This window comes from Chelonoidis abingdonii, chromosome 14, assembly GCF_003597395.2.
Source record: "Chelonoidis abingdonii isolate Lonesome George chromosome 14, CheloAbing_2.0, whole genome shotgun sequence".
Taxonomy (NCBI): domain Eukaryota; kingdom Metazoa; phylum Chordata; order Testudines; family Testudinidae; genus Chelonoidis; species Chelonoidis abingdonii.
The window spans coordinates 12644296-12671290 of record NC_133782.1 but is presented as its reverse complement, the minus strand read 5'-3'; the positions used below and the strand labels follow the sequence as shown (position 1 = coordinate 12671290).

General features: G+C 41.4%; 1 protein-coding gene across 3 annotated transcripts in view; it reads right to left on the bottom strand.

Moving 5' to 3' along the window:
- The window catches only part of BMP7 (bone morphogenetic protein 7), a 54523-nt gene that overhangs the window by 21226 nt on the left and 6302 nt on the right, over positions 1-26995 (bottom strand). For all 3 annotated transcript variants that reach the window (XM_032782575.1, XM_032782576.1, XM_032782574.2), the window contains exon 2: positions 5563-5755. In XM_032782575.1, the coding sequence (XP_032638466.1) occupies positions 5563-5755 (193 nt within the window). The remainder of the gene's footprint in view (positions 1-5562; positions 5756-26995) is intronic.

Here is a 26995-nt window from a genome sequence, read left to right as displayed (position 1 = left end):
AGTCCCACTAGGTGCCTTAACCGCATCTTTCAGCACCTAAGTACCTTAGAAAATGTGGCTGTTGGCCCTTACATTGTATAATGTACTGGGAAGGAGAGCTTTTGAGGAACAGATATTTACTTTAGAAAAAACTGTTTGCACGTATCAGTATAAATGCAGCAAAGTGCAGATTCCCAAATCTATATCCTACTAGAATGTGATCTACAAACAATATCAGAAGACCTTTTCAAACTGGAGTGCAGGAGGACTCTCCCAGGACTCACCAATGTCTAACAAATGGACTGAGATCCTCCTCTTCAGCCTTATTTGCTGATTCAGTCTTGACCCCAATTTATTTGGGAGAGTGGCTTTATACGAAAACATTTCCCATTTTAGTTCCTATAATAAACTATCTTCGGCACCTCTTATTCACTCTTACACATTTTACTGGTGCATACTCTGTAGCGCTCAGAGACGAAAGGAGTTAGTACATTTTCCTTTGATGCCGACAAAGAGCTAGAACTGTGCTTGTACAATCAGGGATATCCTGGTTGTAAACTTCAGTTTCCACGAGCATTGTTTGTGCAACCAGAAATAGTGACTTTAGGTCATGCTGCACGGCATGTTACTTGATCCAATTTCTTTCATTTGCAAAACTCCTTCCCAAGTTCTTAGGTGAGTGAACCATGAAGACCAAATGGGAGTTGGACACAAATCACTGGACACTAAATTATGCCCCAGGAAACTGTGAGACATTGTTATATCAGTCAAAGGGTCAACTGCTTTCACGGTGTTTATGAAATTCAAGACATTGCTTCAGGGTAGTGCCTGATGTTTTGAGACTGAAGAACATTTTATATACTTTTGTAGAGGGAATTGTGCCAACACTGAAACTGCAACTTGCAATGAATTATTAGATTCATAGAGTTTAAGGCCAGAAGGGATGATTAGATCATCCAGTCTGACCTCCTGTATATCACAGGTCATTAAATTTCACCCAGTTACCTCTGTCTTGAGCCCAATAACTTGTGTTTTACTAAATCATAGCTTATGTTTGGCTAAAGCATAACTTCCAGAAAAGCATCAAGCCTTGATTCAAAGAATATAGCTGTGATCTCATTTTCACTGATACGATTGCTTTATGCACATTATACAGTGTATGGGTAAATGACAGCGCTTCCAATGGCACATTCAAAGTTGTTAATATTATGGAGGCCCAGAATTTCAGATATGGGTTCTAGTTTGTGAGTGCAGATAAGTCTGGCCAGAAAGAACTATGCCTTCATTTTGCACCCACCATGAACTAAAAATACAAATATTACTAATTAGATATCTATCAACCTGTCTGAGCTTACAAAGCAGTTTATTAATTGCTCTACTACTAGTATTTACCCACGGTCTGGGTGTCCTTAAGTCTCTGACTGCCAGATGCTGGCACAGAACGACGGGGGATGGATCACTCAATAATTGCCCTGTTCTGTTCATTCCCTCTGAAGCATCTGACATTGGCCACTGCCAGAAGACTGGATTCTGGGCTAGATGAACCATTGGTCTGACCCTGTAAGGCCATTCTTCTGATTTATCTGCATTGTGGGTGAACAAATACAGACAGGGTGAAAAACTGCATTCATAAAAATGGATGTTTGGGCATAGATGAAAACTAAGCCTTTGGCATACATACAGTACTCTTCAAAGGATTAATATTTATGGAGCCACAACCCAGGTCTGTGGGGTAAATCCTGTTTCTGCAGCTGTGGTGGCTTCTTTGATAGTTAAACTGGTGTCATTCCACTGTATTAGAAAGGTGATAGGATGCTGTAGGCCAGTGGTTCTCAACCTATATGTGGCCCACAATGTGTTATGTAGGCTGCATCCAATAGTACCTCTATGGCCCTGAGGATGTCACATGGGCTGCAGCTCTGTGCTGATTGGGCTGCAAGTGGCCTCTGGGCCACAGGTTGAGAACCACTGCTGTAGGCTGTCGATTTTGTATAGTATGGATGTGAGCTCCTGTGCACTAGTAAACACGAGGCAAGTCATAAGAGGAACAATCCTGGAGAATCTGCTGTTAGATGGCCCTTCTCATTCACACTCACATCCTTATGTAATGGTCAAGTTGGCATTATGGAGACTTCAGCAGTATTAGAAGAGAAAAAGGCCAGTTCATCTTTGCGTTTAACTTTAAAAGGACACTGTACTTGTCGTGCTCTCAGTAAGAGAACCTTCGCTTATATATCTAGATTTTCTTAGGATTTTTTATGCTAATTACATTAGACTGGTATAGTCCTCTAACCTGGTTAGAAAGACAGAAACAAACAACCAAGGAAACAAAGGTGTAAGTGTGTTTATAGGTCAACATTGGGGAGAGTTTGCTTTCTCTTGCCACCTGCCCAGAGACACAATAACCTGATAGCCTGGACTGTTTATACGGCTTTAATCTGATTGGAGGGTTATAAACAGAGCTGGTTGGAAAACTTTAGCTGAAGTATAATTTCAATGCAAAGCAGAGAAAACATTTTCACCAATTTTTTTGAAAATATTTTTGTTTTTTGGCCACCTCTACTCAAGAAAAGTCAACAGGAAATGCTCTCCAGCAGAAACAGACAGTTCAAGATCCACTGCTGCCTACATCTCAAATATCCCAAAGATTTTTATGGAGCCCCTGTAAATGCTAGCTAAAGAGCCAGATGTTCAGCTAGGAAAACAGATCACACAGCTACCCATGTCAGTCACATGTCCTCCATGCATATCGACTGTGGTTAAAAAAAGCTGATCTTGTTGAAACAGGAGATAAAAGAGAGAGCCCAAGCTACAGGTCATCAGCCCTGTGAGCAGCATGAGAAAATAGGACATGGAATGTAGAATTTCCAGCTCAGATGTGTACATGTTCTGTAATTACAAATCTACTTCCAAAAAGATGTACAAAACAATGCTTTTCAAAACATCTAAAGCCAATTTCCATCCAGTTCTAAACAGGCAAGTTCTACTGACTTCTATGGAGATGCACCCACTTTCATCTGGACTGAGTTTAGTCATCGATCATCACCCTTAATCCTCACAAAACCCCTGGAGAGAGTGAGTACCCTAGTGTGCCTGCTCATCTTATGTATTGTAGCTTATGTATTACAGTAGTGGCATGTGCTAATCACAAGATCATCTTTTCTTCCCAAACACATCTTCACTACCTAATGGATTCATATATAGGCAGTGCATCCACTCTCTCACGTTCTTTGCTTATAGAAGTAAGAATAACTTGTGCAAGGGACAGTTTGCAAGAACCATTGCTCTGTCCAACTAGCTGCATATGGGTAAATGCATGTACATGTGAACCATCCCCAATTCACATAATCACATCTAGTTACACCCCTCTGCAAAGTTAGTTGCAAAGAACCTTTAGAGATGCCATTTTTCAAGTCTTGTGTGACTGAGTAGGGTAACCAGAATTGGGGCAATAAACACATCCTCTAACTTCTGCCAGCACACGTTTTGGTTTGTACATTGCAAGCAAGAATTCGAAGAACTTTTCTGTGTAGAATCAATTTGAAATGAACATTTACTTAGCACATTTCTTTGTTTTATTTTCCCCTGAATTTTTGACCATCTGCAATAAATAGTTAAATACAAAGCAAGCAATTCTCATTGGACTATTTTTTGTTCATCTTGTTTTGAGATCTGTTGTTTGGCTGTGTAATAGCTCTATTTCAGGTACGTGTAATGTTATTAGTACATGTTAAGTAGTTGTGGAGAATAACTTTCTGACCAATATTTGTGAAGCGCTTTATGTGCATAACTGCAGGAAGGATTTTGCTACTGTCAATGGGATTCATGTGTAAAAGAGACGTGCAAATCCATCTGACTAAGTGTTACTGATAAATGGTTTTGAGGTTGCTGATTAATTGGGACTAAAAACAGATGAGAAAATTAAACATGTGTTCTTGTTCAAGTTGCCTGAAGAATTTGTCAGGGAGCATGACGTAAATTAATAATTGCTTGATATGGATTAAATAGCTCATTTTCTACTTTTGTGCACACAAAACCAATCAGTTGATATGAAGAGCATGGTGTCATCTGTCTGTGTTAATTAGGATTCTCAAATGACTCTTGTAATAAAGATCAGTAAATAAGATACCCTATAGGGTTAGAGAGGAAGTATTTAGATGTGGTTTTTGCCACCCGAGAATCCATAAGCAGCAGGAGGAAGAGGGCAGTTCTTTCTAAAATTTTACACTGCTTTGTCTATGATCCCATTTCTCTCCTCCAGCCTTCCTCTCCCAGTACAGACACATACATGCAGTGCCTCTCTCCCATCTCTGCTTTGCTGCTCCATGGCTAGTGGACAGTCTAGACATGGTAAGAACTTCCTGAAGGGGTATGCTGTACTTACATTCGAATTTTCACACTGCAATTCATGTCACCACAGGAAGCTTTATAAGCCCTGAACAGGTACCATACATGGCAATCAAAGCATTAACAGAGTACTGAGTGGTGTCAGGCTGTAGACTATTAAGATTTGTTGGCATTCAAGCATAATGAATGATCTCTAAACCAAACTATAAAATTATATAAATATACTTTTCCTGAAGCTCTGTCACTTCTAATCTCTAAAATGGAACAAACTATAGTTACTTACTTCCTAAAGGAACCAAATTCCGCTCATGGTTACCTCACTACATTAATCCAGAGTTACTTCACTGAATCTGGATTTACACTGGTATTAATTTAGGGTTGCTAGGCATCTGGTTTTTGACCAGAATACCCAGTCAAAAAGGGACCCTGGCAGCTCCAGTCAGCACCGCTGACCAGGCCGTTTAAAGTCCGGTCGGCGGTGCTGCAGGGCTAAGGCAGGCTCCCTGCCTGCCCTGGCTCTGCACAGCTCCCCGGAAGTGTCTGGCATGTCCAGCTCCTAGGTGCAGGGGTGATCAGGGAAGCTCTGCGTGCTGCCCAATGCTGGCTCTGCAGCTCCCATCGGCCGTGAACCACTGCCAATGGGAGCTGCAGGGGCAGGGCACAGGCAGCAAGCACTGCGCAGAGCCACCTGGCCTTGCCTGTAGCCACAGGGCCAGACATGCAGGCTGCTTCCAGGAGGACTGCGGAGCCAGGCCAGGCAGGGATCCTGCCTTAGGCCTGCTGAGTCACCAACCAGGAGCCACCTGAGGTAAGCGCCGCCCAGTCTAAACCTGTACCCCGAACCCCAGGTTGGAACCCCCTCCAGCACCCTAATTCCCTTTGACCCCTCACCCTCTCCCACACCCAAACCTTCAACCCCAGCCATAAGCCCTCTCCTGCACCCTGAGCCCCGCATTTCTGGCCCCATCCCAGAGCCCACACCCCCAGCTGGAGCCCTTACCCCCTTTCACACTCCAGCCCCCTGGCCCTGCCCAGTGAGAGTGAGTGAGGGTGGGGGAGAGTAAGCAATGGAAGGAGGGGCTGGAGTGAGGGGGGGGCAGGGGGGGGCAAGGTGTTTGGTTTTGTACGATTTAGAAAGTTGGCAATCCTATATTAACTAGGAGCAGTAGAACCTAATCCTGTATTTTCACTGACAGTTATACAATATACTCAATATGCTGTTTTCCAGTCACTCACCGTCCTGGGTGCTCTTGCAGTACCTGGTAGACACTTATCTGGAATGTTTCATTATCAAACCGTTCTCGGATGTAATCCTTATATATCCTGAACTCGGCAGCAGTCACTGCTTCCCCCTCTGGGATTCTGGAAAGATCAAACCTGAACTCCCGATGGTGATAGCGTTGATGATGGAACTCTCTGTCATGCTCCACTGAAACAGAAAAACAGCCTGTTACCCACCAGCTTTTGTTTAGTTTCTCTATCAAGTAGCTTGCAAGTAGCCCAAACAGAGGAAGGTATGAATATTTGACTCCCTCACTGCGTTCTGCTGTTAAATTTCTTACTAGTTTTAGCACACGTGCAATATGAAACTAGTGATTGCATTGTCTCCGAAACAGTTGTCATCAGACTGTGCATTGAGTAATGCTGACTTTTGTCTTGTAATGATTTTTGGCAGAGCTCTACTTGATAACTCTTTCCGGGTATTTGCCACTACCAATGTACAATCTGCAGTGTGAAGGATCTAAAAGTGAGATTTTTCAGAAGCACTGACTGTTGAAACAATGGGAACAGAGTGAGACCAGAACTGAGTACTTCTGGAAATCCCAGCAAAAGATGTTCCAGTTTTTACAACCCTTCTCATGCTAGTACCCAATGTTCTGTGCCAGTGGAGCTTGTTATGGAATCAATGAAGTTACTGAATTCTGTTCCACAATGGCTTAAGCTTTCATTTGTAATCAATTCTAGCCCATAAAGGCTGTGACAAAAAACCTTCAATGTGAGTGCCTTCCTAAGTCTGCAAATTGACACCCTGTGACAATAGCTTTGAGATGTGTAAAGCATCAAATTCATCATCAGGGTTTTAACTCTGAAGTTTAAAGATTTCAGGCTTCTCCCCGCAACAAGTCTTATAATCACCTCCATCTCAGCCAGCAAAAGGGAGGAAAAGAGGAGACCTGGCCCTAGGGTGACCAGATGCCCTGATTTTATAGGGACAGTCCCGATTTTTGAGTCTTTTTCTTACATAGGTTCCTATTACCTCCCACCTTCTGTCCTGATTTTTCACACTTGCTGTCTGGTCACCCTACGTGGCCCCTTCCCTGTGTTAAAACCTCTGCCTCTGGAGTGCCAATGATGCAAATCACCCCCCAGCCATCCTGGATGTCAAATGCCCCATTTCGCACTACTTCACTGTCAAAACTTCTAGCTTCCTTGCAGCAGCTCTTACGTTGCAATGACAGGTTTGTAATGTGTGGCACATTGCAGACTGAATATGTGAGGGCAGCATAAAGTAAATTTAATTTCAAAATGTGTGCTGTGTGCCTATTTTATTATTAATTTTCACAATTAATGCACTAAAAGTCTTTTTTTTTTTCTTTTACTGTACTTGGGGCTCTTGAAGAACTCACCACTAGAGAATAAAAGCAGGAGCCTTTCTGCAGAACTTATGTCCAACTTGGTACATAGTACCTAGGGACCACAGCTAATATTCCCTTACAATGTACACTGTGTCTGATAGAGCAATAGTAATGGCAAATGTTCATTGTTTGTAGTACGGCGATGTCTAGAGTTCTGACTGAGAAAAGGGCTCCACTTCAAACAGAGTAAGAGGCAATCTGTATTCTGAAGAACTAACATCTAAATAGACAAGACAGTCGAAGGTTAGGCACAAGGAGATGAAGTGACTTGCCAAAGCTCACAGAGCATGTCAGTGGGAGAGCTGAGATTAGAACCAGGGTCTCCTAGGTATTAATCCAGTGCTCTGTCCACTAGACGTCACTCAGGTAATTTAACTTTAAGATTTGCTTGGCAATGATGGTCTTTTTCTATGGGCCTGATTCTCTCCTGACAGCAGTTTTTACACTGCTGTAAATTTATTGACTTCAACTGAATTATTCCTGATTTACACCAAAGTGAGAGATCCAGTCATCAGTGTATCAAGTGCTATTTAAATTTACAATGCTATATGGTACATATGTTTAATAATATTACAGTTACTGATGAAGCACCAGTGAGGCACTCCTTTGCAGTGGAATAGACTGTGCATAGTCTTGTGGAATCAAATAGTAAATCCAACCACATCCACAGAAGTCAGTCCAATACTATTTTACAGTTGGCTTTACATTCCTTTTCAAGTCATACATTATATCTACTAACTATTTTGTGGTTCTCAATTTACGGCTGTATGGTAGCCTTTAAGGGACACACTATTACAGTTGACAGTAATAATTGGGATTCATCTTAATGCACGCTTTTATGTATCTACCCCTCACTCCCTCTAACCTCTCCAAGACAGAGGCAATCAATTTCAGTAAATGCTTTAGCATGTTGGGCATTCTAAGCATGCATTGAAAGAACACAATTATTGCTCCAAAACCACTCATTCTAATCCTATCTCTGCAGCTGACGCCCAGTGTAGCCTTATGTAGGTCACTTAGTCTCCCTATATCTGAATACGGGGTGTGGTATGAGAATTCATTAATGATCAAAACTCTTTTGATGATGAAAAGTGCCACATGAGTGCCAAGCACAAGATTATTAAAAATGCCTTGTCTGGTTTCCTCCAAACTATTCCCGGCAAAATAAAGTTCACTGTTAAACTGGCAGAGTATAATTTCAGCCCCAAAGGAATTTGTTTGTGCATAAATTATAAAGGAGTTTAAAAAAAACAGGAGAGAGAAAGATGTTAGAACAAAATGGATCCTGTACCCACAACTATTGAGTCAGTGATATTATATAGAGTGTTTTTAATTATATTTCTGGATAACCTTACTGGTGGTAGGGTGTCTTTCAGAGAGTTCCAACAGCAGAATATACAGATATACCTACTTCCAAAAACACTAATGGATGAATTTTCAAAGGAAGATGCAGTGGGTGTTTTTAAGTATGAATGATATACATCTCACATATGCACCTTTTGCATATGCACGTCTGATGGTCACCATCTTAGCCAACACTTCAGACAGCGAATTGGAGAGTCTGGATCTGAAAGCATTGGCCTCTACAACTTGAGCTAAAGAGTCAAGCTCTGTAGCTAGGGGCTATAATAAACAACTATCTTCAGTGAATTGGGTTTGGGAGTCAGAGTGATCCCTTATACACAGGTCTGGACCCAGGTTTTTGCCGCCCCAAGCAGCAAAAAAAACCCAAACCCACAATCAGCTCTACCACCACCGCTTCAGTCTTCGGTGGCAATTCAATGGCTGGCCCTTCACTCCGAGAGGGAGTGAGGGACCCGCCACCGAATTGCCACCAAAGAGCTGGACGTGCCACCCCTCTCTGTTGGCCGCCCAAAGCACCTGCTTGCTGGGCTGGTGCCTGGAGCTGGCCCTGCTCACACAATGAGCAGCGGGCTATTTACTTTCTCTGCACAGAGCAAGCTTGTCCTGAATGTTTGAGGCACACAACTGTTCAAAGCCTTGGACATCTTGTACCCTACGTTTGGATGCAAAAATCGCTGTTTGATGCCTGACTCACTGGGTGCATATGAAAAGGAAAATTCTTATGGCTGAAACTAAAGCACGCATTTCAGTAAGCTCCATTGTTGAGTCCTATAATAATTACGTCCCACTACTATGAAAAATCAATGACCTAGAGTCATGAGGTTAAGATCCCCAAACTTTGAACTTTCCGAGACTTTGGGGATGTTTGGATATAGGGTTTTGGTTTGGGCTATTTCTAGTATTAAGAGAAACATTCCTATGGCTATATAGTCATTAAAATCATGAAAATATGTGTATATGTAACTGAAGAAAGAATCCCAAGAAACCCTTCAACTCAGTGTTTGTTTTCCCTCTTTTTCTTTGCACTCTGGATGTATTTGCTGACCCAGAAGTAACAAATCCTTTCAGAACTAATTTATGAGAAACACTGACCCTGAATCAACATCTGTTAGATGGCTGCAGTAAATCTTATTACATAATTAAACACCAAAATCTATGCTAAAATAATTCTAAGGGTTTGACCTTGTTCTCACAAGAGCAAGATACTTCATAATGAAGGCTGAAATCCTATCCTTAATTCATGCTGCTCTGCTTTGATATTTGTGCACATATGGTACAGTATAGAAGATCAGGCACTGTTTGTTAGACCCCAGCAATACCTTAAGCACAACAGCATGAGGTGAGCAGGAGAGTTTTGAATTTCCTATTTTTGGTGGGTGTTAGTTAGACCCTTGACAATACTGCAATATGGCTGTTTCTGATTAATTGCCTGAGAAGCGTTAGCTGGAAGTATTTTCAATAAGAGAGGAAAAAAAGGCCTGATTCTATTTGAAAGGTGTTCACTGTTACAGTGAGACAATAGAATTGTGATAGTTCTCTGAATGTGACTGTAGTTTCTCTTTTAGGCCCATAAAAATGTCAGCGATCCCTGCTGACACAACAGACCATCATGACAACCTCTGGTCATTCTGATGGGATTTAATCTAAGGGGTTCATGAGCAATTATATATTTCAGTGACTCTGTTGGAAGTCATGGTGGCCTACCTTGTCTATGGAAATTTGTGGGATATATAATTAATGAAATACAGGCTTTCACCTACAGATTTAGAGTTCACATTCATCCGAGGTCAGTTGTGAGTGAAAATCATTACTATCCAATGGCTGTTTAGCTGATGCTCTCAGTCCACTTCCTAATGGACAAGTGCACAATCATAACCATTGGCCTCCTTGTTGGAAACCTCAGCAGAGACATAGATGATGGAACTGCCATGACATATTGACAGGGCAGTATGAGAGGAAGCTGATATTGCCACTCTCCCTCCTGCACCCGCTCTGGGTCAAATAGAGGACATAAAATAAAAAGAGGACACAACACACACAAAAGTAAATGGGAGAATGTTACCCTAGTAACTATCTGCCTTTAAAAAATAAAACCATCCAGTATGACTTGTCATTACATACATTTGGGACCAGATTGTATTGTAATTGCTTCAAGAATCCACATGTTGCAGTTCATTGCAGAAACATTAGGTGATGATCTTCTAGCAATCCTTTACTCCTTTGACATGTGCCTTTGTCTGAGTGGGAAAGGAGATGCTGAGGAACAGATGAAATCCTAGCAGCAATGAGTAGAGGAGCAGTGGGTCATGACAGAAGGAGCAGGACACCAGTTAAGTGTTGCAGGGGAGAGGGCCAGAACAGAGCAGCAGGCTTAGTTGTCATAGCAGTAGGTAAATATGGGGGCCCCAGGGGCATAATTTCAGACAAATTTGAGGGTGAAGGGGAGTAGCAAAGTTGTGTCAGCGTATCAATCGTTATTGTGATTATATTCTGCAATGTCTGGGGATAAAAAGTGGAGCATATGAAAAGTTGGGGGGTGGCCAGAAACTCTCCCCCTCTCCCCTTGTCCCATAGCAAATGATGCTCCTTGGTTGGAAACAAAAGTAAATCCAGTTTGTTTGAAAATCTGGCCTCTCATTTTCTATCAACAATTTGAATAAAAGCTTGTCTGACTATTCAGTACAGAAAGGGCCTGTGTTCTCTGTGAAGTCTTGATGATTTATGTTCCTTCAGACCTGCTATGTTGCTGCATTGCAGTGATGCAAGGTGAGGCAATGTGGCATAACATGAAATGACAGTGAACAGTTAAAAGAAAACACACTGGACAGTTGCGCTCAGTCATAATGGTGACTGAGCACCTGATCCAAATGTACGGGAATACTGAAGATATGAATGCTAAAGAATCCATGGCATTTGAAATCTGCAAAATCTGCTTGACAGATTCATATTATTTCTAAGTGTTTTGACACAACCCTAAATTTATTGCTTGAGACAGGGGTGAGCAAACTTTTTGGCCCGAGGGCCACATCTGGGTATGGAAATGGTATGGCGGGCCATGAATGCTCATGAAATTGGGGGTTGGGGTGCGGGAGGGGTGAGGGATCCGGCTGGGGATGCAAGCTTTTCTAGAGTGGGGCAATAAATGAGGAATTTAGGGTGCAGAAGAGGGCTCTGGGCTGGGGCACGGGGTTAGGGTGTGGGCTCCAGCTGGGGGTGTGGGATCTGGGGTGCAGGAGGATGCTCTGGGCTGGGACCAAGGGGTTCAGAGGGCAGGACAGGGATCAGGGCTGGGGCAGGGGGTTGGGGCGCAGAAGGGGCCTGGGGTGCAGGCTTAAGGTAGCACTTACCTCAAGCAGTTCCTAGAAGCAGTGGCATGTCTCCACCTCCAGCTCCTATGCAGAAGCAGAACCAGGCGGCTGCGCACTGCCACATCCGCAGGCGCTGCCCCTGCAGCTCCCATTGGCCACAGTTGCTGACCAGTGGGAGCTGTGGGAGTGGTGTGGGGAGTCCCCTGGCTGCCCCTCCACGTAGGAGCTGCAAGGGAAGCATGCTGCTGCTTCCAGGACCCACACACAGCCACGGCACGCATGGAGCGGAGCAAGCCCCCAACTCTGCTCCTTGGCTGGAGCGCCAGAGCAGGGCAAGCCCTGGACCCCGCTCCCCAGCAGGAGCTCGAGGGCTAGATTAAAACTTCTGAAGGGCCGGATGTGGCCCCGGGCCGTAGTTTGCCCACCCCTGCTTTAGACATAGCACTCGTAACATCAAAATACACTTATTTTAACAGAGCTTGAAAATAACCCCGATGAAACATTCAGAACTCTAGGTGTTACACCTCAAGCTAAATGAGCAGTTCTAGACTGAGAAACCAATGACCACATTTTAATGTCTGATACGTCTCAGTGTCTAGGATAAAATGTACCTCATTGGAAAGCTAGGAATCTTAACTTGTTTCCAGGCCTAGAGGTTTTCAAGCTATAGATTACATCATTCTACGTGGTATGAACACTTAAAAATCCGCTGTGTTTGACTTCATGTTTCAAAACACTGCTCCCTTTGCCTGCATTCATCTATGTGGAAAATGACTGTCCCACTCATACAGATAGAGCCAACCATGCTCAACATTAGTCGTAACAAAGCACAGTCACCCTGTTATATCCAATCATGCTTTGTTACAATGGACACTGAATTCTGTTGACTCTGACATCAACAGGGCAACTCGTTTGATTATATGGACGATGGGGATCCATGCTCGATACCTGATGCCAAGTAGGCCAAAGTTTTAAGTGTGGACACAGCCACAGCACATAAGTTATTTAGCAGGAAAGTGTGCTAAAACCCTGCTAGGACAAACAGGATAGCACTATTTCAACTCTAGCGCTGACAAGTTCAATATGTAAATCAAAGGTTCCATGAATCAGAGGAATAATTTTGCAACAATTCACATGAACTTCAAAACAAAACAAAAAAAAGGCATTCAAAGGCATTAAGAGTCTGATTCCAAGCCCATTGGAGCCAACTGGACTCTTTCCATTAACTTCCATAGCTTTGAATTAGACTTTAATTCAGCACTGCTAAATTCTGCTCACCTAAGGAAAGTAATTATTTTTATGCACAAGCAAAATGTATGAGTTTATCATAATCATCAGTGTAAAGTGTTATGTCAGAGCTAGGTATTATTATAATTAGTAGTAGAAGTAGTGGTAAAGAATGGGTGAGCATATTTTTTTCATAGGTTGGTAAATCCATACTTTAATCTTCCTGGAATGTTTTCATGGTGCATTTGGAAAATGTTTTGAATATTTAAACATACATGACAATTATCACTAGAAAATGTGTTTATTATTTTTGTATAAGGCATTTTATTAAAGTCTCTAAACTCTTACTGATATCTAAATATAATGATGACTGTCTATTATATGGAAAAATTAGTGTTGTTTGTTTCCAATTCACAAAGTGTAAAAAAAAAAAAAAAAAGTGCCAACAGGAATGTGCAGTAGGATGCCTGTAACTTCTTTTATCCCAAAAAAGGCCATGAGGGATTTGTGAAGGACTTTAATCTCAAATAGATTAAAGGTCCTGAATTCCTGAGGCTGAAAGATAAGTCAAAGGAAAATAGATTCCAAAAGACACCACCATCCCACCAACAGCTTATAAGACGTATAATAGTCTCAGCTCCAAAGTCGTCAACCCAGTTGCCTGTGAAACCCACCAGGGATTCAGACACAGGCCAATGAAAAAATTTGCCACATCTTGGCATCAAACATCTTGCTTAATATCTTTTCATATACCATGTATGCCTACTACTGTTGACCCCGCTAACAGAAGTAGGTATAGATTGAAATGGGAAGGAGAAAACATTTTCTTTTAGCAATTTCAGATCTATGAGAAATAGAAATTGTTTCTTAGGTGATCAGTGTAGCTATGATTTTCAAACCATTTTGGTACATATTTGCCTGCCTTATCTGTGTAAGCATTTAGGATGACTGAGGACATAAACTGGCTAACTGCACATGCAATCAGATAATTTTTCATACATCAATACATCTATTTGACTTTTGCATGCACAATTTTTTGCACACATGCACAATTTTAATACCAAAAAAATCTAATCAACAAAATACTGTGAACTTAGCAGAATCTTTCTTGCATTGTTAATTTTAAAAAAGATCAGAGGCTTGCATTTTCAAAAGTGATTGGTTTGGGTGCCTCAGTTTCTGAATGCTCAACTTGAGACACCTTCATGGGGCCTGATTTTTAGAAGTTGAGTGCTCTTTCTGGAAATCAGAATCCTTTTAAAGTATCTCAAGCTGGGCACCCAAAATCACTAGTTACTTTTTAAAATGTTGGCCCCTTCTCTTTAAGTTAGTGAGATATAAGGTTGAAGAAAGCAGACGTGGGCCAGATTTGGCATTCTTTGCATACCCAAAACTTCCAGTGAAGCCAATGGGAATCTTGGCTGAGCAAGGAGTGCTGAATCAGTCCCTATATTCATCTAAGCAGAAGAGAGAGCATAAAGGGGATTGCAATAATCATATTCCAAGCCACAGTCTACTAAAGGCACATGGTTCCCTCTACATGGCGCTTTACAGCAAGAATTACAGGGCTGTTGTGGTAAATTTACAGTGGCAAGAATTTGGATCTGTGATTGGTTTTAATTCATTCAGTCCTCTTGGCTAAAAGATTAACATACTGAGAGTAGGGAGCTGGAACAGCAGTTAAAGAAATACCCTACATTGGGAATTCTGGAAACCGAGTAGATAAAATGCCATAGATTGTGAATAATTGATGTGAAATGTCCCTTTTTTTTCTTTTTTTGTGTGCTAATACAGTATTTGGAGGACGCTGTCAAATCGGATTGCTATGAGCTCTCCAGACATTCTAAAAATTTTCTTACTTGAAGAAAACTAAAGAAAAACAAATGCAGTCTTGATTTTTATTGGTGAGATAAGTTTACTAGAAAAATACTGTGTTTTATTGATAATACAATAATACATCACATCATCGGCAACTGCCACTATCCTGCCACTTTTAAAATCACAAGTTCCCTCTAATAATATTATCATAGTCCTAGTAGCACCTGCAATGTCCTGAACGCTGTGCCAGTAACTTGCAAATAGTCCTCAGCTCCTTTTTCCCTAGCTTGGCTCTGATTTGCCCTTGCAAGAGTGAGCAAGAAGAGAGGGTTTCCACAAGGAGCCTCCCTTCCTCCTTGAGCAGCATACACATGGGAGATCATAACAGCAATGCTTGCACCTTCTGGGAGAGCATATCACCTAAAAAGAAGTAGAAGGAATGCTGTCATGTGCCCCTTCTGCATTAACCCCTGGGCTAGGGTGGCCAGCACTCCAGCAGAGCACCATCCTGATGAAGAGAACAACCCCTGTGCACACTGACCAGTCACAGAAAGTGACTGCGACTCCTGAGGCATGTTCTCTCCTGATGTTCCCTCAGGGACAGTGCAATACTGCCCTTTGCAGAAGGGTGTGCGCTGAGCTCATTATTTGCCAGTACGCAATTACTCTATGGAATGGAACCCTTTTTAAGAAGAAGAATTTGTGCTCTCATCTTAGAATCTCAAAATATATTGCTGCAATTAAGCATCATAAGACCCCTTTGAGGAAAGTCGTTATTGTTACATCCATTATACATATGGATAAAGTGAGGTACAGAGAGGGTAAGTGACTTACCCAAAATCATACAGTAAATCAGTGGCACAGATGAGCGTAGAAACCAGGGGCCTGATTCAGCTCTCACTTACTAGTGCAACTCAATAGCATAAAATAAGATCAGAACAAACAGACCCTTTCCCCCAAGTCCTGATTTCCAGCCCTAAGAGTCACCATTTAGAAACAGGAGGTTGAGAAGTACTTAGTATTTATTGCTGTGAACTCATGAGGTTCAGTATTTGTGCTACAGGGAACAAACCTCTGGAGTTAATGTTTTGCCCTTAACCATAACTTCATTTTTTCAGCTTTTCATCATAAAAATAGTGTTGCCAATAACATCACCTAGCTGACAACCAAGCGGGGAGCTTCCAAACATCTTCCAGAACACTGACTCCTTGTTATAAATTCAAGATTGCTAATTGCAATGGTGCATATCACATCTGCACTAGGCTTCAGGACTGGAAAGAAGCAACCTCCCTACTGCTGGATGGAATTGGGAAAGATGTTTTCAGTCTGCACATGCATCAGCATTAGCCATTTCTTTGTCAACAAATCTCTTAAAACAGACCATTTCTATTATGTACAGATGTCCAAGAAATAATGAAATACTGTACTACAAGATTAAACACTTTAATGTCAGCATATGTGCTGCAGGACTCTGAACAATGGTGTCATTGTATATGTACCAAAAGGGAGGGCTAAGGGAAGATGGGTTTAATTATATCTAGAGCAGCAGCAAATTCTTCCCAAATGGAGTTGAACTCCAGCAAGCAAGGATGCATAGACTGGAGACTGATATTAAAACAAAGTGTTTGTGCCCTTTCTCATATTCACCCATTAGGCTTGAAATGGCAAACCTAGTCTTACCTGTCTGATTTCATAAGAATGGTGTTGAACCACTTGGCTTCCTAGAACTGCTGCAGCAACAGGAAGTGATGAGATTAGATGATACTGGAAACCACCACATCCTGTCATCCCACATGTTACCCAGGAGTTTTTTAACATTAACATTAGGATGGTAGAGAAAAGAAAATGGTGTAGGAGTTTGTACTGTTGAAGAATGCCTCTAGCTGGGATTTGAACTCAAGATCTTCAACTTATATATCAGTGTTTCTCAAACTGGGGTCACTGCTTGTGTAAGGAAAGCCGCCGGCGGGCTGGGCCAGTTTGTTTACCTGCCCTGTCCACAGGTCCGGCTGATCGCGGCTCCCACTGGCTGCGGTTTGTTGCTCCGGGCCAATGGGGGCGGCTGGCAGGGCCGGCCTTAGGCCGATTCGGCCGATTCCGGGGAATCGGGCCCCGCGCCTAAGAGGGCCCCGCGCCTTAGGCACGTTTTTAATTTATTAATTTATTTATTTATTTTACACTTACCCCGGTCCCCAGCTGTGGTCTGCTCCGGGGTCCTCCATGGTCCCGTTCCTTTGAGTGAAGCGCCGGCAGGAGCGCGCCGCGGCCCCGCTCTCCCAGCTAGAGCTCCAGCCGGGGCGGCAGGGCTTTGCCGCGCTCCGGCCGGGAGAGCGAGGCCGCGGGGCTTTGTCGCTCTCCAGCCAGGAGAGCGGAGTCGCAGGGCTTTGCCGTGCCCCTGCCGGAGCTCCGGCAGGGAGAGCAGGGTGGCGGGGCTTTGCCACTCTCCGGCTGGCAGAGCGGAGTCGTGGGGCTTGCCGCGCTCCAGCCGGAGTGCAGCAACCCCAGCAGCTCCGGCCGGAGCGCGGCAAGCCCCGCTCTCCCGTCTGAAGCTCCAGCCAGAGCGCGGCAAGCCCCGCGACGCCGGCTGGAGCTCTGGGCCCTTTAAATAGCCCTCCGAGCCCTGGGGCAGTGAGGGGCTCGGGGGGCTATTTAAAGGCCCCGGGCTCCAGCTGCCTCTGCCACCCAGTCCTTCAAATAGCCGCCGGAGCCCCACCTCCCTCATGCATTCCCCAGTGCTCCTGCGGCTATTTAAAAGGTCCCCGGGGTAGAAGGAGGTTTGGGGGCTACTTAAAGTGCTGGGGTTCCAGCTGCCTCTGCTGCACCCCGTGACCTGCCCACACCAGTCCAGCCCCCCCTGCCTGCAGCCAGCTCTGCACCCCATGCCCACTGCCAGCCCCTGCCAAACCCACTGTCCTGTCTCCAGCCAACCCCTGCCACACACCCCTGCAGCCCTGCCCAAAGCCAGCCAGCCCCCCAGACACTGCTGCCCGCACCAGCCCTGCACACTCTGCTCAACCCGCAACCCGCTCTGTCTCCAGTCAACCCCTGCTGCACCTCACTGCCTGAAGCCAGCCAGTCCCCTACTCCTCTGTCTCCAGCCCTACAAACCCCTGCTGCACCCCCCTGCGGCCCTGCCTGAAGCCAGCCCGCCCCACATCCCTTGTCTCCAACCAGCCCCACATCTCTTGCCCTGCCTGCAGCCAGACCCTGCCTCCAACCAGCCCCATGTCCACTGCTGCCCTGCAGTTCCCAGGGCATTAACCCTGCACACCTGCTTCAATGAGGGGGCAGGGAGCAGCTGGGACCAACACATGTGCACACCCCCAGGGAGTGGTGGGGACCCACACATGTGAAACGGCGGTCATTAATAGCCAATCAACAGCATATATGATGTAATGTATATAATATATAATTTTATTATTCATATAGTTATGGAAAGTAAATAATACATGAAAGAAATGAAAGGCTTTTTTTTCCACTTTTTTTTTAAGTCATCCCTGCCAGGGCCCCACCGAAAATGTTCAAATTGGGCCCCGCACTTCCTAAAGCCGGCCCTGGCAGCTGGAAGTGGCGCAGGCCGAGGGATATACTGGCTGCCACTTCCAGCAGCTCCCATTGGCCTGCAGCGGCGAACCGCGGCCAGTGGGAGCTGCAATTGGCCGGATCCGTGGACAGGGCAGGTAAACAAACTGGCCCGGCCTGCCAGGGGCTTTCCTTACACAAGCAGTGACCCCAGTTTGAGAAACACAGTTATATATGAAGCAACTCTGCTTCTGACTGTATGCTAATTCATTAAATTGTTCCCCCTTTAACAAACCAGGGAGGCAGTAGGAATTATGAAAATATGGCAGTGAAATTTCTGGAAGGTTTATGAAATCCTGAAATCAAGTCCCATGAAAATGAAGGTTACTAACTGGAATTCTTCAGGATGAGCTTCTGCACATTCACACTTGTGGAGTCAAGATGCCTGTGTCACTAGCTTCCAGAATTTTCAAGAGGGCAAGTGTCCTTTTCAACCACTCACCTTCAGCAGCTGGAAGGAAATGAGGGATAGCTGGGACCACTCCCCTTGCTATACTATTAGAAACCCAAGCACTGCAATGCGATCACAGTTCTCTGCAATGTGTTGATTGCCTGTCTGATGGAATATCATTAAGTTGTGTTGCAGTTAGTAATAGCTTAGTTGGGACAAAGTCCAAAAGTTGCAAATGTATTTGATGGTTAGAAATTGTTCAAGCTAAATAGCCTGACCTAGCAGTCTTTGCGAAGGTACTGCTCAAGTTTACTGCTGGGTTTACAGTATACAAAGGAGAATGACATGTTTGAATGTACCATTTGCCACTTAAGGAAAGTGGCCATTCTCCACTACAGCGTATATCCTGTTATTAAGCTTCTAGCCACTAAAGTTTGCAACTATTAGATATTTTGCTACTGACAGATACTAAAACAAGTTATCTTGTCATAAACTCATGGCGACTTGGGATCACTACGCTTGAAAGACCATTATGGCTTGGGGCCATCTCTCCCTTCTGTATTTTACTATTGGACCAACCGGTGAGAACATTGTTTTCAGACCTATGATTTTTTAATTTCTTTTTCATTCTTCTTGCTGAGCATGAAGAAATTTTTTTAAACTTTACTCACAAGGTAGTGGTTTTCAAGCTCATATACCTCTAATTATCTTTCCACCAGAACTAGATTATTTTTTTTCAAACAGTCTTCTGTTCCTGATTACTATGTGTATATTATTATATAGCATAAAGTTACTTAGTACAGCAAGCAAAAACATTTGCAAAACTAGTGTAGAAAGGAGGACTGGATTCTGGACTGGTACAGCTGGTTTAAGGTATTTTAGAAGTAAATGAAATCAAATGAGAATTTATAATCCTTCCTGAGGTCTGGATTCCATCAGGCTAAACTCATTAGGCATTAAGGTGCAGGTGCAGCTAAATAAAGGATTGTTCTGCTTTCTTTAATACCATAGATTCACATCATGAGTTCAAAATAAAAGTCTTTTAAAAGCACACATATATATTTTGTTTATCTATTGGCAAGCCTTAAAAGAGAGTTGATGGAACCTTCATATACCTCATTTCTGTCGATGGAATTTACCCATTTCTGCACTGATATTGACTAAGTACTGTATTGGAAAATGGTGTGGAAATAGACTTCTCTATGTTGAAATGTTTAATTTCATTTTCATATATGTTTTCCTTTCATCTTCTGAACACCTGCCCAGATAAATAACAAAGATCTAATTCCTCCTTAAATGTTTTATTGTCATTGCAATTAGAGCATACCCAACATTATACCAAATCTTGGGCCCAAGCCCACAGACCATCTGGGAGGAGCACAGAGGGCATCCAAGCACTGAGGATTTGCAGGATTGGGACCTTTGGATGGTTTATGGTTATACAAATAAAAAAAAAATCCAAGAATCAGTTTTCCAGGTTTTAAATCATACAGTCAGCTGGATTTCCTAGCTTGGATCCCAAATTCCTGTATTATTGAGAATGCAGTTCCCGTGGCATTACAAAATAAGCAGGAGAGATCAGATATGTGACTGATGCGACTCTCAGCCCTCGATTATAATCAATAGAATTTACAGCTTGGAATGTAATCATTCTGAGTTATGCTGTGATACAGTAATAGATTAGACCTTTTTAGCCTCTCTCTGCAGCAACAAATATCTGCACCTTTCTAGGTCAAGCAGTCTCTGGAAGATTACAGATCCTTGCTGTGCCAGGGGGATTGCAAACTATTCAGGGGAAAGGTATAGCTACCCTGGAGGTGAAAACTCAATAAGAGTAAAGATCTTCTTTTGGACCCATACGGTGGAGTTCTGCTGCATATTTCTGTGTGATTTCTTTGTTGGGATCAAATGTAGAATACTGGATATTGTCATGAATTATGCACAAAAAATCTTAAAAATGCTGTTTTGAGAGCAGAATTTCATCTTAGTTATTCCAGCCAGAGGGGTCAGCCTCTTTCACTACTGCAAGTAATGCTCAGTGACCCATTTCACATTTTAATTTGAGACTCCACTCTTCTTGTGTGCCACCAAGCCAATTCAGATCAACTGGGCTGCTCCTGCTCACAGCTTTCTGGATCTGAAAGTATGGGAGCTGAAGGCAGCCTTTGGCTCAGAGTCAGCAGACCTTCACTATTTAGTCTAAGACCCATGTATTCTTTCAGACTTCTGCTTGAGATGGTATCTGGGCATATTCATACAGCTTATTCCTTTGTGGGAGGGGAGGCTAAAATAAAGATTATTTTCACTGACAAAGAGAAATGAATTATGTGCTATTTTAATAATTTAGTATATGTGCTCAGGAATTTTGAGATGGGTGAATTAAGAATACAAAAATATGCATAAGTCTTCTGGGGCATTGTGTATGGAATGATGGTGGTTTCCCACGCTGAGAGCCATTTGGGGGTTTTACTGCAGAAATATTTTCACACCATGTGTAGAGCTCAGATTTTGTTGGCCTACCGTCCATTACTAAGGTCATCTGGGAATAGGGAGAGACATATTTGCTAGCAGTTTAACAAAATATAGGAGATAGAGACTCTCACTAACATTGGACCAAAGTAGTCTGCTTGAGTCAATCCTTAACAAATAGCAATTTTTTTCAGATACATTTTTTGATTGCAGTACTTTTGTATTAGATTAGCTGTTTAGTACTCTAGTTTCCCGAAATCAATTTGATATGAATGAATGAAATGAATGCAACATAATTCACACTCTATTGTGTTGCATTATTTGAAACAGTGTACAAATGAGGCCATGGGATTCATGCACAAGGGGAGTTAAGGGTCCCTCATAGGACCAGCACACAAAGGATTCTCCTCCAGTTTGGTCTATTGCCAACATGTCACGTTCAAGTGCAGTACTACTTTGCCTTAGGACTTTAACTGCCAATTATCACTACAGAAAGAAAAAAAAAATCACAAAAACTTTGGACACGCTGACTTAAATCATGCAGTCATCTATACCACATGGATTTATCAGCAAAACAAAGGCTACTGATACCTAAAAGATATTTGGGCCTGCTGGAGTATTTTTGATTCTGGATTCTTCATTCCTTGGGTTGGCCTTAATGTGGCACAATCATTGACTGGTTTCTGTGGGTCATGTAGTCTAAAATTCCTGCAGTTTTTATTATAATGCATGCCAATGAGTTGAAAGAGTTATTGTAGTCAGTTACCAAAATTCCCTTCACTTAAATGGGAACAGGATCTGACGGTATGTGTGATTAGCATCCCAGTCTCAGTGCTGGGCAGACTGTTCACCATGTAGGATAAGATATTCCACTTAGGCCCAAGTATGGAAAAATCTTGATCTTCTAGTGACCCTCGCCTAGAATTAAATGGCTGTTTAATCAAAAGCTTCTCTTTCCACTGTCAAGGATAGTGAGATCAATAGTGATTATTTTCAGCTATTCCTTACTGAAGCTTAGTACAAGTATATTTATGTCATTAGGGGGTCTAGTAGTAAAGCAGTTAAAATACAAGTGGGCACGTTTATTGTTTCCTCTCGAAGGAAACAACCAACCACCAGCAGCCCTGGATTTTCCCGGTTTCAAATAAACATTTATTGCTTCATGTAGCTAACAGACTGTGAGGCTAAAGTTACATTTTTTCTTAAAACAACAACAAAACCCCTCCCTTCTCTTAGCAATTGCTGAATTTTTAAGTCTATGTTCAGAAAGGGGAACTTAAACCCAGCAGAATGTTTATAGCACCACACAAGGTTCAGGAAAAGTGATGGACAGTATTCTTTATTAATCTCTAGAGAGTCCCCATAGGGTTATAATTATTGCGTAGTAATAAATAAATAAAAGTAGCAAGACTGAAATGTTCAGAGCCTTTTTAATGGTACCAGCAATTACTTTTAAACTTCTTGAAAACTGTTTGTTTGTTTGTTAGCTTCCTGCATGCCAGCATAATGGGTACTGATGATTAATTCTTGCTAGTTATGAATATTTGCCATTTGGGATTTTATAGATAATAGACATATGCTAAAAAAAAAATCACATATTAAAATAATCATTCAAATTCTAATAAGTTATAAGAAACAGAATTCATTATTTATAACTTTTAGCTCTTGTATAGTGCTATTAAAATGATAGATCAGATCTTGCATCTCTACTTGGAAGCAAAGCTCCCATTGTCAACTGGAGTTTCAAGCATGAATTCTGCCCTAAGTAAAATAAATTTACCTCTTAACTTAAATTACTACTCACAAATATTGATGCTGTGTTATTTTACAAGTATTTTTGGTACTTCTTCTAGGTCCTTTATTTATTTACTTCACTGCCATTGAGCTGTAGAGACCACAGACTGGTACAATGTTAGGATGTGCACAATCCCACTGACTCCAACAAGATGGAGGCAGAATTTAGCCCAACAACAACTGGAGGCAGAATTTAGCCCAATAGCTGCTTTCATGGAGTTAAATCATGCCCTCATTTTCAACGCCATCAAACTTGATGAAGATGCTGTGCCAGATCCTCAGCTGTTGACAATTGTTTTGACTCCATTGCCTTCAATGGAGCTGTTCCAGTTTAACTGAGGATCTTGGCCTGATTACATTGACAGGGTTGTATGGAGGTGTAATTCAGAACAGAATCTGATTCACTGTTAAGACTAAGGCTAAAGAAAGGAAACTTTTTTCCTACTTGAAAGCAATCATGCATGGACAGACAATTTTTTTTAAAAAACAACCCCTGGAATGATAATTGGCTTGGTCTATGTGAAGTTGTTCCCTCATTAGGAACATAGTCAAATGAGGGTCATGCTAATTTTAAAAACAGAGGATGGCAGTGTATGGTTTTTAAGAGCTTCTCATGAAGATATAAGTAAAAGGCTTTTCTCTACTACAAAGCCTGCATAGTTTCCCAGGCCAGGTGGACCTGATACTGGCTGCATGCTGAAATATCTCATCCCCACCCTTCAGGCACTTTAACTGTAAGCCTTTCCAGACACACTGACTAAACACTTTCAAGATGAACCTAGAAGGGTGGTGGTGCTTGTTATTTTAGCCATAAGCTAAGTATGAGCTTGTTGATCTAATTGCAAAATGAGCTTTTACAAACTTTGAGGAATATTTGTATCATCTTTAAAAGGGCAGAATCAGCAAAACTCAAAATTTGAACATTGAAAATTCACAGCTCTTTTATTTTCAAAACAAGGCAGAATTTTTACTCAGCATAAAATTTAATTCAATGTGACAACAAAAGAATCTAACTTGGAAGCAGTTCCAAGAAGATAAAGATGGTAAAGAATAACATGTGACCTCAGAGATGCAAAAGAAACTTAATACTCTATGGACAGAATTTTTCAAACAGTTTGGAAATAGTTGAAGGTAATTTATGAGAAGACTTGAGTGACAAAGCACATTACTTGAAGTGCCTTTCCTTTACTAGGCACTTTCTAAATTCTTTCTCTTTCATTTCTTTATTCTCAGGAGACTTTTAAATCCACTGAACCAAAACAACACTTTGTTTGTTGGTATAGTGAAACACTGGCACAGATGGTAGAACACTGCACCTGTTCCAATAAAATGGGAAAATTGTGAGATACAAAATCATAGCACTCATTAGCAGAAGTGTACTGAAACATGGACAGTTTGTACTTTTTGAATACCTTCCTGGAAAGAAAAAAAAACACATCTGTTTTTATCATGTTAAATTTAAAATAAAATAGATGCATTTAACCAAAATTTTAGCTCTTTTTTGTGTAAGAAACAACACGTTTTAAAGTAAATATGAGTACCTCTGACTTAATTTTTTTTAAAAAATAATTTGGTTTATGTACTGCTATATTTTAAACAAAAACCCTTTCTTAGTATTTTTAATCAAAATGACAATATAAATATACAGCCAGATTCTGTCATACTTATTCATGTTGAGCAGAACCTCACTGACTAGTCTCAGAGAAATGAATGGGGCTACTCAAGGAGTAAGGTATTATTATTGCAAGTATAGGTGACAGAATCTGTATCATAATGATCAGATAACAAAAATGTCAGTTTTAAGCTGCCAATAAATAAATAAAACCAGGCTGGGAATAATTGCATCCACAAAATCACTCTTGATAGCTATCAGCAAAATTCACTATGTAAGGATTTTCTTTGGCGCACAAGTAATATGCTGTATAACATTTGACAGAAAGAAAAATTGGATCCTAAATGAGAAGGAACATTAACTGATAGCTAAACAAAATATAAATCACTTCAAACATTTCTCCAGATGATCAGTTGCTATTGTGCAACAACCCATACATCTCAATCTCTCTCTCTCACACACACTACAAAATATCATGAAAATTCCTAAGTATCATTTAATTTTGGCAGCTCTGCACTGTAAAGCCATTTATATAAAACTGTGGTTGGCAGCTCTCACTCTTCCATGGGAACAAATTAACATTGGCATTCCAAACACAGGAAAGTAAGGAAATTAGAAACACAGTTTATATTTGGCCAGCACTTTGAAATACTGTTCCATGCTACTGATGTCAATTAATGAAAAACAGAATTTTGCGGAGAGGGTCTGGTTTTGAGACATATTAACACACGTTAAATATGTTTGCACAGGAACTAGATTGTAAGCATCTTGGTTCCAAAACAATAAAGCAATTACACTAAAACTTGTAGTCTCAGAGTTGCCATTAATTAAATCCACTCAATCTGGATCTCTAACGGATTCTCACTGCACTCAACATGTAGCTGACACAAATGTTTAAAAGAATGAGAATGTTACTCAGGGGCCTAATTCTGTATTCTTCCTCATAGGCATTCTTGTAGAAGTAACAGACCTGATTCCGATCTCAGTGCAAATCTGGAGTAACTCTACTTAAATTAATGGAGTTTCATTGATTTTTACACCAATGTAAATCAGATCAGCATCACACCCTGAATACAGTCCTGAAGCTCTATTCAGGAAAGTATGGGCTGTAAAAATAAGCACTTGACTTTTCATAAACATGTCAAGATACATATTTTTTGTGAAAGATATTGACAAAATCATAAAGTTTCTTGTTTTTACATTTATACAAAAAAAAATCTAGGTGGCAGATAAAATGATGGCATAACTCTATTGACTTCAATGGAGTTATGCCAACAGAGAATTTGGCTCTACAATCTTTACACCATATTGTTTGTGCTGAGGTTCAGCTATTTTCATATCAGTAATCTTTCATCACTGAGGGTTCTCCATATGAAACATCTTGTATTAAAATATATCACATTTTTGTCAAACAAAATATTTGTTAAATTCTGCTTGTTACAAAGACAGAAATTCAATGGTAGTTCAACAACCTGGATTCAAATAATCATGATAAGCAGTGACTAATAGGATCTGGTTCATGTTTTGATTATTTGCAGTAAGGGAAACCTTTTCTCTAAACAACTAATTTCTAAGATTAGGAAAGAAACCTATTTGAAGCCCCAAAATAAAATACTGCGTGCTGATTATTTCTCTATAGGAATACTCGACCAGATTCAGAATTCAGTTATCCTGGTGTAAATCTGGAGTGAGTTCAATGTAGTTACTTTAGATTTACATTGGTGTAAATAAGTGTAAGGGAGCAGATCCAATGGAGCTATGCCAATTTACATGGCTGAAGATCTAGCCAAAAATCTGCTCCTAGGCCCCAATCATATAAACATTTATGCTTGTCCTTAACTTTATCCATCTGAGTTGTCCTATTGAGCAGTCCCACTGACTTCAGATGTTTACAAGTTCAGAACCTTAGTTCTGAAACTAACTTTTAAACATACAGGCCACTAATTTATTTTAAAAGGTGATTTTCTTTTTACAATTAATAACTTAAATGTGTTTTTAGCTAACTGAATATTTTGACTCTGGCTTGAAAGAAGCTGACTGTATTTGGAAGGGAATTGAAAATACTATGTCTTCCTAGTGCAGTATATCATCAGGTAACCTCTCTATCTGGCCACTATTAATATTTCCTTAACTTATTCAGTCGCTCAGATGACTTCATCCATCATCTCAGTATTTCTCTGGTATTCATCGACTCAGAATAACTTAGATATGTAAAACTAAATGTGTTACATTTTAACCACATATTAGCAGTTTCTACATAAATATTAGCATTTCTTCACTTGGTCCAAGGGCAGAAACCATATTAGCACTACCAACACATTTGATTTAACTTAACTAAAAACAGAGGCTCTTACAATTTAATATATTGATTTTACCAGTGGGACTTAAATCTTTTATAATAAGTGTACACAGCTGCACCACTCACCCTCTGCCACTTTTAAACCTAATCCCCACATTCCTCCTGACA